This window comes from Girardinichthys multiradiatus, chromosome 11 (genome assembly GCF_021462225.1).
Source record: "Girardinichthys multiradiatus isolate DD_20200921_A chromosome 11, DD_fGirMul_XY1, whole genome shotgun sequence".
Lineage (NCBI taxonomy): Eukaryota > Metazoa > Chordata > Actinopteri > Cyprinodontiformes > Goodeidae > Girardinichthys > Girardinichthys multiradiatus.
The window spans coordinates 1,631,174-1,645,089 of NC_061804.1; the positions used below are offsets into that span (position 1 = coordinate 1,631,174).

Genomic DNA, 13,916 nt, shown 5'->3' on the forward strand with positions numbered 1-13,916 from the left:
AAAATAGACGCAACTCAAGTTAGAATATTTTTAAAAAGTTCATTTATTTTAGTAAATCCATTAAAAAATAAGACGTATTTTTTCCACTCAGTGATTATTAAAATATTTCTTTCTGATGATTTAGATGAAAACAAAATTTCAGTTTCTCTGAAAATTACAATATTCATCAGACCAATAAACATATCAAGCAACAAAAGGCCAGAGTGCTGTATCTAATCATGTTAACAGAACATTGAGTGGAAGGAGAACGTATAGTAACGAGGTGCACCAGCAACGGTCCACTGGGTTTTCTGAAGTCCACAGTCAACGCAGCCATCTGCCAGAACATTCTAGAGCTCTTCATGCTTCCTTCTGCTGACCATCTTTATGGAGATGCTGAGTTCATCTTCCAGGACTTGGTACCGGTCCACACTGCCAACAGTACCAACACCTGATTTAATCACCATGGTAACCCTGTGCTGAGCGCAGACGGTGTACAGAACATGTTTCCTTTTTATTAGTCTGATTTAATTTTCTACTTTTTGGAGAAACTAGATTTTAGGTTTTTATTTGCAGGAATAAAAACAGGAATAAATTCTTTGCAGAATTCATTTATTTCACCTTTTAAATTAAATTGCAATAAATTCACTTCAGCTGGAAATCAGAAAACATCCTTTCATTCCCGTCTGATACCGGTTCTGTTGCATCAACATGGTTCTTCTTCTTCCTGATTGGATCCCATCAGACCTGAAATCTTCATCATTCTCCTCCTCCTCCACACAAACCTAAACAGAAGGTTGGAATGTTTCAGGAAACACGTTCTCATCCCGTCCCAGACCCGGTTTCATGCCCCAGAACAGTTAACCCTCCGGGATTCTAATTTAACAGCATGTTGAACGTCATCTGCAGCAGCTTCAGCTGAACTCTCAGAATCAGGACTGATTCTGAGAAGAAATGTTCTTCACCACTCTAGAACATTTCAGAACATCCTGAACGGGTTTATTTTGGTATTTCCATCAGGAGATGTTCCACAGAAGCATGAAGAGCTAAAGATTTTCTGTTCTCTTCAAAGTTCTGGTTAGATGGTTCTGTCTATAAGATGTTAAAAATGGTTCATCTGAACTGGAACAGGTTGTTGGGTTTCTATCTGTGACTGAACCGTGTTCAAAGCTGTCAGAAGATCCTGGACCTTGTTCTGTTTTACATCAGAACCTTATAATAATAAAACAGAATCAGTCTTTGTCCATGTCCCTGCTGTCCCTCCAGCTGGTCCAAGATCAGTATCTTTTGTCCTCCGGCAGCGTGGCCACCATCACCTGAGTGCTCCCAAAGTCCCAGAAGGCGGTCATGTGGAAGGCCATGTTGGAGAAGACCACCAGGTACTCGAAGAGGGCGAACAGCGTGTAGACTGGAGGACGGGAACAGAAGGAGTCAGCGTATTCAGGAGGACAACAGTGGTGTGATCAGCAGCGGCTGGACTCACCTCCTGTCTCGCAGTACTTGTTGTGGCGCCTGAAGAAGTAGGCGGCGGCGGCGCAGCAGCTGATGTTGAACAGGAAGATGCGGACCTTCCACAGGAAGGATGTTTTCTCCTGGATCAGAAACACGGACAGAGAAGATACGGAGAGGAGAAGAATCAGAAATGAACGTCTGAATCTTTCTCCTGCCTCAGCAGCTCAGAACAATTTATTCCTGATCGGATCGTTTCTGTTCTGACCCAGAAACTCTGATTCTGAGGAACATCCAATCAGCCAAACCCTTTATGGGCTGAAGGTCACATCAATGTTGAAATTGGTGGATTTATCAGAACCGTTCTGTTTCTAGGGTCGGATAATTCATGATCCGGAACCAGCTGCAGGAAATTTCTAAAAACTGAGGAAAAGGTTTTAAATGTACTTTCTCTGATCCCACAGGGTCAGAGGTTTACATACACTCAGCTTCATCGTTATGGGTTGTTCCTGAAGGTTCTGGAACAGGGGTCCCCAAACCCTGGACTCTGGTCCAAATCCAGACCCAGGTTTTGTGCGGACCGCAAAGCATTTTCTCATTTACTATGTAGATATAAACATTTTATTCCTGCCAGCTGCTGCGTCTGACTTTTGAACAGGCACAACGGGCAGCTACGTAGGTCAGAGACAATCTGGTCCACACTCCAAGCCTGCTGGTGGCGCTAATGCACCACATCGTTGTCTTTCAACCGCCACAAAACAACAAAGAAGAAGCTATGTGGGTGAAGACGGCTTCATCAAAAATACGTAAAGTGGACTCTGAAAATCCCTTTCGCTTTCCTTTTAACTTTATCATATTAGGCCAGTCTGTCTGTATGTTCTGACTCAGTTGGACCTATCAAGTAAATAGAACCAAAGCCATCAGCCTGGGTCAGACTGTAGGACAAGGAGAATAAATGAAGTGAGGGAGCATAGAGTTCACTGTTCACTGACTGGGAGATGATCACAGGGTGACTGGAAGCTGTGGTAGAAACACTTTAAGATGGAAAACTATGGGAAAGTCCAAAGAACTCTGAAGGTCAGAGGAGGAGAACTGCTGGGAAAGTCTCTTCTAAACATCTGCAGAAGATCATCAGTTGAAACTATTTTACAGAAGAACAAAGAAGATCCAAGCTGACCTCCTCAGATGAACAGAAACCGGTTCAGATGTTCAGGAACAACCCAGAAACCACTGTGGTTCAGGCCCGCCATGAACTTTCCACAGTGGAACCAGTTTAACATCAACATAGCCTGATGGGATGCTGACCCAGAAGGAAGCTCCTGCTCCAGAATCAACACCTTCCAGCTGGACCGGAATCTGGACCATCCAGATCCAGATTCTGGAGAAACGTTTGATGGTCAGATGAGACAGAAAAGTTTGTTACCTGGATTGTTCAAACATGGACCCAGGCGGAGGGTCCAACAGGATATTGATTTCAGAACCATATCAGAACTGGGTTTAAGGAAAAAAGAAGGCTATTATGAAGTTTCTGGGATGGTCTTCATGAAGCTGTGACCTCAACGCTGGGAGCAATCTGTCCACCATGATTCAAAGCAGAGTTTGAACAGGAACCCAACCAGGTTCAAAGAAGATGGGTCACAAACTAGAACTAGGCCAGAACCTCATTGATAGCTACAGGAAGTTCATGGCTGAGATCCAGCTTCCAAAGGGACATTCATGATCTCCATCTGATGGACTCCTGAGTCCATGTGGACACAATGGAAGAACATTTCTCCTGCAGACCTGCAGCTTTTATCATTATATTTTAGTTTTGGTTGTTTCATGATCATCGTTTCCACCCCGAGCTTCACAGAACCTTTCTTTGTGCTGATGGAGAGGAACATTCATCCAGCTGTTTTAAGGGGAACCTTCATGCCTTTAAGCTAAAGAGAGAACATCTGTCGACTGTTTATTTCATAAAACTGATCTAACAGGGTCAAGATTCCAGAACATGAACTAATTATTAATGACTGCTGGACCCTTTCTGAAGAATCTTCTAACCTGTCACTTCAAGTCATTCCAGACATCAGAGACAGTGGAGGTCCGTTTACCTCTGGACTGACGTAGGTCCTCTTGATCACATACCACAGTCTGCATGTAATGAGCATGTGCAGCTGCGAGCAGGCGATGAACACGATGAAGCCGTATTTATGAACCTCTGCCAACAGACAAACGGGTTAAACTTTGACCACAACTGGCTGTGGACTTCAGGATCTCCATCAGCAGACTCACTGTAGGCTTCTGTGGACGCCACGTAGGTCAGCAGCACCAGGCCCGTGTTCTCAGCCACGCAGCAGATGAGAGCCAGGCAGCTCAGCAGCAGCTCCGGCAGCCGGGCGGCGAAGCGGCCACGGTAGAAGTTAAAGTAGGCCACGGTCACCAGGTAGCGCGGCGCCGAGTGGAGGCCGATGCAGCTGCGCCAGATGTAGAGCTCGGGGACGCGGCTGATGGCGGAGCTGATGGACGGGAGGTAGTTGGACACCTGAACAGAAACAGAGGAGATGTTTCTCAGGGTGGCTTTCACACAGTTTCCAGGAGACGTAGGAGGTCTGGGTGAGTCTAACATCCCTGAAATTCTGACCCGCTCTGCTGAATCGTTTTAGTCCAGCCCTATCGGCCTGTTTAAGGTCATGCCACAGCATCTCAATCAGATTTAAGTCTAAACTTTGACTAGGCCACTCCAAACCCTGCAATTCATTTTCTGTCCATTCAGAGGTGAATAAAACAGACCATCTCAGAGGGAAAAATGTCATCTTTCCTCCTTCCACATGTCAACGTGCTCCAGAACATCATGCTGCCACCACCATGTTTGACTGTAGGTATGTTCTGTTCCTGGATGCTGAGTTAGTTCTGTACCACATCTAACTGGACCCACACCTTCCAGAAAGGTCCACTTTTGTCTCATCAGTCCACAGAATATTTTCCCAGAAGTCTTTGGGATCATTAGGATGTTTTTGGTAAATGTGAAATGGAACTTTGCGTTCTTTTGGGTCAGCAGTGGTTCTGGTAGGCCATGTTTGTCTGTTTCTTATTGTTGAGTCATGACCTCTGACCTTAAGTGAGGCAGTGAGGCCTGCAGAGCTTTAGATGTTGTTCTTGGTTCTTCCAGGACCTCCTGGATGGGTCATTAATGAGCTTCTGGAGTGATTCTGGAGAGAAGGTTCTCCACTGTTCCATGTTCTCTGCATGTGTGGATGATGGTTCTCTGGATTTCCTTAGATCAGAACCTGATATGTTGCTTTTTTTTTTTAGGTCTTTCAGCCTACTTCATGCTGTCAGATAGGTTCTGTTTAAGGGATTTAACCCTCCATTTCTGCTACCTGTGTGACTCGTTTTCTTTTCCAGTGGTTATAATCAGTCTGACAGAGAAAGATATCCAGATCGTTGTGGTTTTTAGTGTAACAATGACCATCAGTGGGTTCTAGATGGACAAACTTTATCAGTGTATTATTTTACTTAGTACCCCTACACATAGCCCGTTCTAAAATGGCCAAACTCTAACAGTCAGTAGTTTAATCTAACCTCCCCAACAACCATTCAAACCCTTTGTGAAGAGCCTTGAGACGACATGTTGAGAATCGGCGCTAAATAAATAAACTGAATTGAATTCAAGTGATTTCTTGATTCTACGGGTCGGGCCTGGGTGTGGCTGGTCTGATATTATTTCTTGGATGATCTGAGGGAGCAGATACTTTTACCAGATACGTCTGTTAATCTAGCAGCTATAAGCAGGTATTTATTATGAACCTATTATAGATCGATAGTTATATATATAAAACTTGGTCCGACTCTGAGCCGCTGGAATCTGGACTCCTCCATTAAACCTCCGACACGGTTTTCCAAACCGGACCACTGCACCTGCTACGGGGCCGGACTCGGATCCGCTGAGCTGTGTGGGACCTGCTTCATGTTCATCTTTACCTGACAGTGGGTGTAGGTGGAGTCCTCGTAGTGGTACAGCAGCGAGGTGATGAGACAGACCAGGAGGCCCGTCAGAGGGAGTAGAACCGTCGCCACAGCAAAGATGGTGAAGGGCACCCGGATGAGAGGCCGGTCCCGGTCCAGGTTGCTCAACGGGCCCTGGAGCATCCTAAATAAAACACACAAAGAAAAGGACGGGATCCATAAGCTGTACACGGGATGTACCTTTTTGTAGAAAAATGTGTTTTTACCCAGACAAAGACCGATGAGAATCAGCTTTATTTTAATCTTGCAAGAGAGGATTTTACAGCATTGGAGAAGTTCTCAGTAGTGCTGCTAAATCATTGTGACCAGACAAAGTAAAAGTTCTCCTAGAAGCTACAACAGTTTTCAAGGTGCCTCTCATGAGACCTGTTGTCCCAGATATAATCTTAAAAGTGTGGCGTACATATTATCTCACCCAGCTGCAGGCAGAAGGCTGAGAAACCATTATTCTAAGACTAAATAAGAGAAGAATGGAAGAGAATTTAAGTACACCCTTTCATCAAACTTTTTGACAGGTGGGTGGGATTTCCGGTTGGGGCCATGTGGGCAGGAGGTCACGTGGTCAAGCGGGTGGTGTGTCCAAGGGGGCGTAACCATGGATGCTGATTGGTTGTCGTCATTAGCGGCGATACCTTAAATGAGCCAATTAAAACACAGGGGTGTGTTTAAGGGTGTTATTAATAATCTGTATGTTTTTTCAGGCGTTAATACATCTACAAAAACAAAAAAAGACATGCATCCTTTTATATTTTAAAGGTATAATCAACTTAATGTTGACCTATCACATGAAATCCTAATAAATGAACTGTGTAACCTGACAGAATTGTAAGTTCATTTTGCTTTACAGCAGGACCTATTTGTTGAATATATGAGCCAGTCTAAATCAGTTCAAAAATAGAAAAGACCTAAAAAGTAATTAAAAGATTGTGCTTCACTACATCGATGGAATGAGAAAAACCTTCAGCTTCTGCGTCAACATACTGGAAAAGCAGCTGAAAGAGGTAAGACGAATATGAGATTAACAGAAAAAAAAAGAACTTCAGTATACTGTTTCCAAGTTACAAATTGACTAGCAATGATGTGTTTGTTTTGAATCATGAGAGACTCCATTTTAGGAAAAAGGAATGATAATTTTAGTTACCTGTAGCTTTTCTAAAACATTTACTTTTTCATCTTAGAGTAAAAGGTTATTCAGGGGGGTTACAGTTATTCTATATCCAACTGTTAGGGGCGAAGTCAGGATGGGCAGTTAGGTCTGTTTCTTAGATAACCATATCACCTTTGAACTCAAGAAGGGTTTTGGTCTTAAAAACATAGTCTTTGCAGTTGAGATAACACTGTCATGTTCTGGTATAAATACTGTGTGTAAATGTTGGGGCTCTGTTTCATTGGTTAACCTCAGTGTCAGGGTCTTCAAATGCTGAATGTCTTTGAACCATAACACTTGTTACATTGAAAATACCAGTACTGACAAGAAAAAATGTCGGTAAATATTTCAGGAAACCCGGAAATTGTGGCTTCTTCTTCTGATAATTCACAAAAGCACAATGACATCTTTAAACGTAAGTAAGTAAGTATTCATTTTTAAGAAATCATTAAATGCATGTGAATGTTCTCTAATTTTGTTTATATATATTGTTTATATATATATATATATATATATATATATATATTTGTTTCTTTGTCATAGAACCCACCGCTGATGACCTTGATGATTTCATCTTGACACAATCAGATTATGGTAAGTAAATGTTAAATGCAATAAAATATATATATATATATATATATATATTATAGTTAACCCTTGACAATGTTTCAATTTATAGATTTGATGAGAGAGGTAAACCCGAATGATCAAGTTGGAGGGTTCAGCGGCTGGAATCGACAGTCAAAATTGAGAAGGCGAATTATTTCCAAACAAGAAAAAACCCCAACAACATCTGAACTTTCCTTTAACACAGAAATTAAAACTGATTCTTTGAATACTCCTCCGTCAATTATCATCATTTCCCCTGAAGACACACCGGATAAGTTACCAGCACCACCAGAAAGTAAGTCCTAAGAACTAACTGTTTTTCTTTGAGAGTGAATGTATTTTATTTATGTGTTATTAGAGACTTTTGTTTTAAACCTCAGATAAAACTGTTTACAGATTCGACTGAGAGCTCTGTGGAAGACATAGTTGTCGAGCAGGAGCAAGGTAAGGAAATAAAAATTAAATAAAAACAATATATATATATATATATATATGTATTTTAAGCATAGTTCAATAAAATGTCATATAAACCTGTTTACAGATACATCCAAAGATGCCACATTGAATCCGCCCACCAGAAGGTCGCTTTTCAAAGATCAAGACAGCTTTCAGCAGAACGGCACCGTTTCAGTTCAACAAGAAGTGAAATCTGGAGGTTTTACCGCAAAGAATCGGAGTAAGATAAAAAAAAAACTTGTGTATTTTAAAAACTATTTTTCGTTTTATTTATGAACGCTGTGCTGCGCAGCGTAAGATAACTTTTATTGTCTTCTGTTTTTACAGAATATTTAACCCCGGCCAAAAGACAGCGACTCTCTGCGCTACAAAGCAGAGCTACGCTAGTGAGTGGATTAATGAACGGTACGTTTTAATTCATACATACATAATGAATTAATTTGAATTCCTTTGTTTTTTTTCCAGCTTTAATGTGATTATTTCAATATATATATATATTTATTATCTATTTATTTATTTTTTATTCATTCTCCTTACAGAGGTAACGTTGATGGTAGGACAGATTGGCTACAGAAACGGACAACGCAGGAAGACAGTCTCTACAGTCTCACGGGATCTTCGTAATAAGGCCTCATCGTTAACGCCTCTGGCAGCATGTCAGATTCTGTTAAAGAAGCATTTTGGTGACATCAAGGTAATTTTAAACTGAACTGATCACTGTGTTTTTGTTTTGTTTTTGTTTTTTGTTTTTTTTCTGTAGGTTAGTTTTATTTTATTTTTTTTCTTATGTTCATAGAAATGGATAACCGAATCAGACTTGCCCTGGATGAAATAAGAAATTTAGTTAATGAACTTAACGAAATTCCCATTAATGCAGAAGTAGCAGATAACATCGTTTTAAATGCATCTCCTGCTAACAGTGAAAATGTAATAAATGAACATCAGCACGGTGACGTTTTAAACGTAATCAATCAGGCTCTTTACGATTTAAATAGAGCATTTTGTCCACTCAGTATTGAGGAAAATGATTCACCTGACACTCATCAGAATCTTTCTACGTCACACGCCGCAGATCATCACGGGGGTCATTTCAATACGGACGTAGCAGTTAGTTCTGATCAAATAGGGCGAGATCCTCCAGCTGTGGTTGAACGTGAACATTTTAATAACCATGAAATAAGGAGGCCTTTTACCATACCGCCGCCCTGTCCAAGTAACGTTCCAGATTTAGCAGCATTCTATACAGACATCATGCGTATTATCATTGAATTAGCCGACGCTGCGAGATCGTTAACCAGACGTAACGACGTTGTGCAGCTGGAAATAGTGGGTGAAAATCTCAATCGTCACATCACATTTACTGTTACAGATGATGGAAATATGATCCTGCCTGCTTTCGAAAACTTCCTCGACGATTTAGTACAATCGAATGCAAATATACCTGTAGATAATAACATGGAATTTGTTCTTCAGGTTGTTAATGACCCAGCAGGAGGTTCTAAGCGTAAAGCTGCAGGAACGTTAGACTGTGAACTGTTTAATAAGAAAATGCGTCATTTGTATATTATAAACAATACCGGTAATCAGTTATGTTTTGCAATCAGCCTCGCACACGTCTCTGATCCTGAGCTCACGGATCACCGTGCTGTAGAACTGGGGAGGAGATGGCAGCATCAGGCAGGCCTCGACGAGCAAACAGCAGTTACTTTTAGTGATATTGGTAAATTTGAAACCATTCTGAAGAGAAAAATTGTAGTGTTTCACAGAACCACGGGCTCTACTGCTCTGTGTAAATTTGAGACCAGTTTCCCTGATCGTTCAAACCCTCTGTTTTTGCTGTTATTTCAAGGTCATTACTATGGGATAAAAAATCTCAATGGAAGAGTAACGTAAAAACCGTCATCCTCTACCTGACGGTTCATGATGCTGTGTCAACTGTGAGGTTTAGTGCAAACTTTTTTTATACGTTTCGAAGTTCATCAAACTTGATCCAACTGTTGAATTTCTCAGGCCAGTTTTTCCAGCTTACAAAAACCTGTTTGACTCCCTTGACCGTTGGGTTGACAGAACCTTTTGGATTTGAGTTCCAGGACACAAATGTACACATCTGCATTCTGACACCAACTGTCATGACCTCTGCAGGGGACCACGTCACAGAGGTCAATCCTCGCTGCCACTATGGTATTCTTACATCCTAACTGATCCAAACACAGGAACCAGAACTGACTCAAAGGAGCACAGATGGGCTGGATCAAACCGAACCTGACATGTTTCCCTGCAGGTTTACACAGCAAGGTTCTTCTACATGAGTCCATTTTAACAGAAAACCTCCTGCAGAACTTCCAGCTGCCCTGTTGGTCCAAACACCCTCCCTTTAACCTTCAACCTCAGAACGTACCGTGGAACCAATCATGCTGCTGTCAGTGGGTCTGGATCGGTTCTGACTCACACAGGCACAGCTCTGGTTAATCAATAAAAGTTCAGTCCAAAGGTTTACTGAGATCAGTGGACCTGCAGGATCTGGTTGCTGCTCCACAGCCCACTGTGCTTCCAGACAGAGCCTCTGTTATTGGATCAGTCAGAACATCATGGTTCTGTGCGTGAGGATGGAACCAGCAGCATTAATTCATTTCTAACTTGTGATGAAAAAGTAAAGATCTAAACGTTGGTCTGAGGAAGGTTCTATGTGGGTTCTACCAGACATTTAAAGAAATCCTGATAATTTAATGGATCGGAAACCAGAATAAGGAACAAAATCTGGAAACTGAAACATTTTTCCATATTTATCCAGAGTACTGCCAGAGCAACAAGCTGTTGACCTTCAGAACCAGGAGGTGGGAATGATCAGGAAGGTCAAGGAAAAACACAGGAAGAGGATGGAGAGGAACCTCCAGTAGAACATGAGGGAGAGGCATGAAGATCATGACTGATTCAAGCCTACCAGCAGTGGAGGACTTGGGGACCGGGTCAACCGATTAACCCAGTGGAACCAGCTTGATGGTTCCACTGGGTTACAGCAATGCAGGTGACCTGGATGGTTGGACAGACCTGTGGACAGTGATGTTCTCCTGCAGCGCTGTCTCAACATCTGCTCAGAGCTGGATCAGTATCACTGTATGTCCAACGGTCCTGGAACAGAACCCTGTCCACATCATCTCTGACCCGGTACTGATAGACCAGGTCTCCAGGTCCAGTTCAACAGTATCTGACACAGGCCAGAAGGGGGCGCCACTTCCAGCTGACCTGGGATCTTCAGAGTTCTGATCAGGTATTAGAACCCCTGTGATGGAGTAACGGGACCTTTAAACAGCTTCAGGTCTGTGTTCTGACCCGTTTCTGCCACCGAGTGTGTGAATGTGCTCTTTATGACCACTTCACTAGGTTCTAGTCATGGACCTGCGGCCCAGGTCAGTATGGATCTTTATATTCATTTTATTACTAACTGGTTTATTCATTTTCTGACTGGGAACCAGAATAAAGCACAAACTGGTATAAAACCATTAAAACCAGTTCTACACCTACAACAGAACTGCTCTATTCTATCACTAACATTCATTAGAACTTACTTCATGTCTTGTCCAGAACCTCGGGCTGCACAGAGTTAAAAACAGCAGAAATAAAAACTTCGTAAAAAAATCAGGAACCAGTAATAATTCAGAACATTGTTTGGGTCAGCAGGACTGGGTTAAACCAGGATGAAACCTGATGTTCTGGACCATATCTGAACCATTTATGTTCTGATGATATGAAACCGCTCATCTACAAACTCACTGGTTCTCTGAGACACCCGCTGAAACCGACAGAACCAGGACCATCACCGTCAGCCTGCTGGCTGCGCCGCCCTCACAAAAATAGATTTTTATTTCTATGAAGAGGTTCTGATGATGGAGAACAGACCCAGGGTCTTGTGGGTCATCGATGTTTTACTCCTTTAACCAACAAACCTAAAGGTTCTTGTTGAGGTTTTGGTTCCGAACCACACCAATGTACTTTTGTCCAACTAAAATGTTTCTGATCATCAAAGTAATTTTTAAATTAAAGAATAAAAGCAGTTTTCTAACCATGATTTCATTCATTAAGTGAAAATTCTCTCCAAACCAACCTGGCCCTAACCTGCTAAACCTAAAAGCTGCCTGCAACCCTGACCCTGACCCTGACCCTAACCCTAAGACCGCGGTTTGGTGCTTAAATACTAATAATAATAATCCATTTTATTTAAAGCTCCTTTTAAAACACAAGGACACTGTACAAACATGAAATTAGATAAAACACAAGAAAATAAAACTCCTCAAAGTCCTTGTTCTTGTCATTTCTATGGCTGAGACAAAAACGTCCTCATAAAACCCAAAATGTTAACTCCTTCAGCAGAACCAGTCCAGTCAGCAGCTTCTCCTGCCACCGCCCCTCACATCAGAACCCCTGAGCCTCATTTTAAAAGTTCTGGCTTGGCTGTGGTCCGGATAATTATCCCTGTGGATCATTTTAGACATGTTTTACACATGTTGTGTTTCCATAGAAACAGTAGGTTCGGTGCCGAGTGGAGCGAGACTGAGTGGAGTGGAGACGCACCGCCTAAATAGAGCCAGAGGAAATTGGACCCATGTTTCTCATTTACACCAAACTATTCAGTCTGACTTATAAATGTTAGACGTTCCCTCTGGGATCATATTTAACTGTGCTTATAAAATAAAACATGCTTTCTGGTCCTGATGCTGGTCAGCATCACTCACACGTTCTGCTCGAAGCTTCAACAAGGACATGATTGGCCGAAAGGACAGAACGCCTCTCCGTGGTCCGCTGGAGTCCCAGAACCTCAGCAGTTCTGTGACTGATACACGTCACTAACTTCTAATTTCTCATCTGCTCTAGATTTTCTTTGGATGTGTTGCTTTTTGAAAGCTTTCAGCCTACTTCATGCAGTCAGACAGGTTCTTTTTAAAGCTACAGGTCAGGATGTGGTGAGTGAAATTTAACCAGGCTTTTCAAAACAAAACTTGTTCATCACATTCAGTTTAACATGTTTACTTAGAGCCAAGTTGGGTTTTCCTCAGCAAAGAAAAAATCATTTAAAATACTTTTTGTTTCTACTCATGTAATCTTTGTCAAATATGAAATGCATTTATTGATCTAAAACTAATAAGTGTAACAAAAAGCAAACAGAACAAATCAGTTATGGAGTAAATAGTTTATCACAGCAATGACACCAAAAACCAACTGATTTGATCCCTGAGTACATACTTAATTAGACGATCAAGGTCCAAATTACATTTTAAAATTAGATTTAAACATTAATTTTAAATTTTAGCTGTGATGTTTCATAGAATATTAAGATGAAGGTGTTTTTGTTTCTGTTTTCTTGGTGAAACCAGCAGATTCTGCCGTAATAAGCCTTATTTAGGTCAATCAATTAACAGAAATGCAGAAACGAATCTATTACCACTTGCTAAATATTTACTGACGTCATAGTTATGAAATTAAGCCCTTGTCGTGATTTTGGGTCAGAACTTTTCACAGTTTAACCTGATTGATATAACTTAGCCTATAATACCAGACTTTAATTCGTCCAAATGTTTACTCCGTCCAACATTAGAAATGGGTTTAACTCATCCAGATGAACAGAACTTCGCTGAACATGTTGCTAACAGACTATGTCTGCCGCTGTTCTGTCTAAAACAGCTACACCTGCCCAGGTGTGCTCATGTACTGACGTCAGCATCCGATCATCGGGTCTCTGGTCCAGTTTAAACCGGCCTGACCTTTACAGGGATCCGCTCCGGTTCGGTTCGGTCAGCTACTCCGCCTCGGTCCCATTGATCCCGCTAGCTCAGGTTAGCTCCGAACTTTGGTCCAGTTGCTCCGCGGCTCCTCGGCGGGTAAACCACCTGTCCTCGACCCCCACAGCTTCTCTAAAGTCCTTCTGATCCGTCCAAAGTCCCAGAGACGCTTTGGGTTCTTTTATCAGTCAAAGGTTAATGGTTCTGTCCCAAACAAGCTGCCCCGCTTTCTACCGTCAGCTAAATGAACCAACTTCCGGCCCTGCCTCACCCTTCAGAATAAAAGCTTGTAATGACGTTTTTCAATGTTCTTCTCTGGACTCTGGCTGCTTATGGCGGGCCGTTTTAACATAGTTGCTCTCTTGAACTCTTTTTCAGTCCAGATCTTGTTCCGGAACATTCTGGTTTCTGTATGGTTCCCCTTTGCACGGAGAACCAACACAAGAAAGACAAACAACGATCATCTGACTGGTGGAAGCAGAGATCCGCGCGGAGCC

At 42.1% G+C, this 13,916-nt stretch overlaps 1 protein-coding gene across 1 annotated transcript; it reads right to left on the reverse strand.

Moving 5' to 3' along the window:
• Positions 1-574: 574 nt before the first annotated feature.
• On the reverse strand, positions 575-13,696 carry pgap2 (post-GPI attachment to proteins 2). The gene is made up of 5 exons (XM_047379318.1): positions 13,402-13,696; positions 5,389-5,557; positions 3,700-3,949; positions 3,519-3,625; positions 575-1,571 (listed from the first exon to the last, which is right to left on the reverse strand). Exons 2-5 carry the CDS (start codon positions 5,554-5,556, stop codon positions 1,443-1,445), a joined length of 654 nt encoding a protein of 217 aa, XP_047235274.1. The 5' UTR covers position 5,557; positions 13,402-13,696; the 3' UTR covers positions 575-1,442.
• Between the last annotated feature and the right edge of the window lie 220 nt (positions 13,697-13,916).

What these genes read in the sequence shown, in the direction of transcription:
- pgap2 (XM_047379318.1), bottom strand. Translation starts at nt 5,556, where the DNA reads ATGCTCCAGGGCCCGTTGAGCAACCTGGACCGGGACCGGCCTCTCATC. An exon ending in CCACCTACACCCACTGTCAG is followed by an intron (nt 3,950 to 5,388) that starts GTAAAGATGAAC and finishes GTTTCTGTTCAG; the next exon opens with GTGTCCAACTACCTCCCGTC. An exon ending in GGCGTCCACAGAAGCCTACA is followed by an intron (nt 3,626 to 3,699) that starts GTGAGTCTGCTG and finishes GTCTGTTGGCAG; the next exon opens with AGGTTCATAAATACGGCTTC.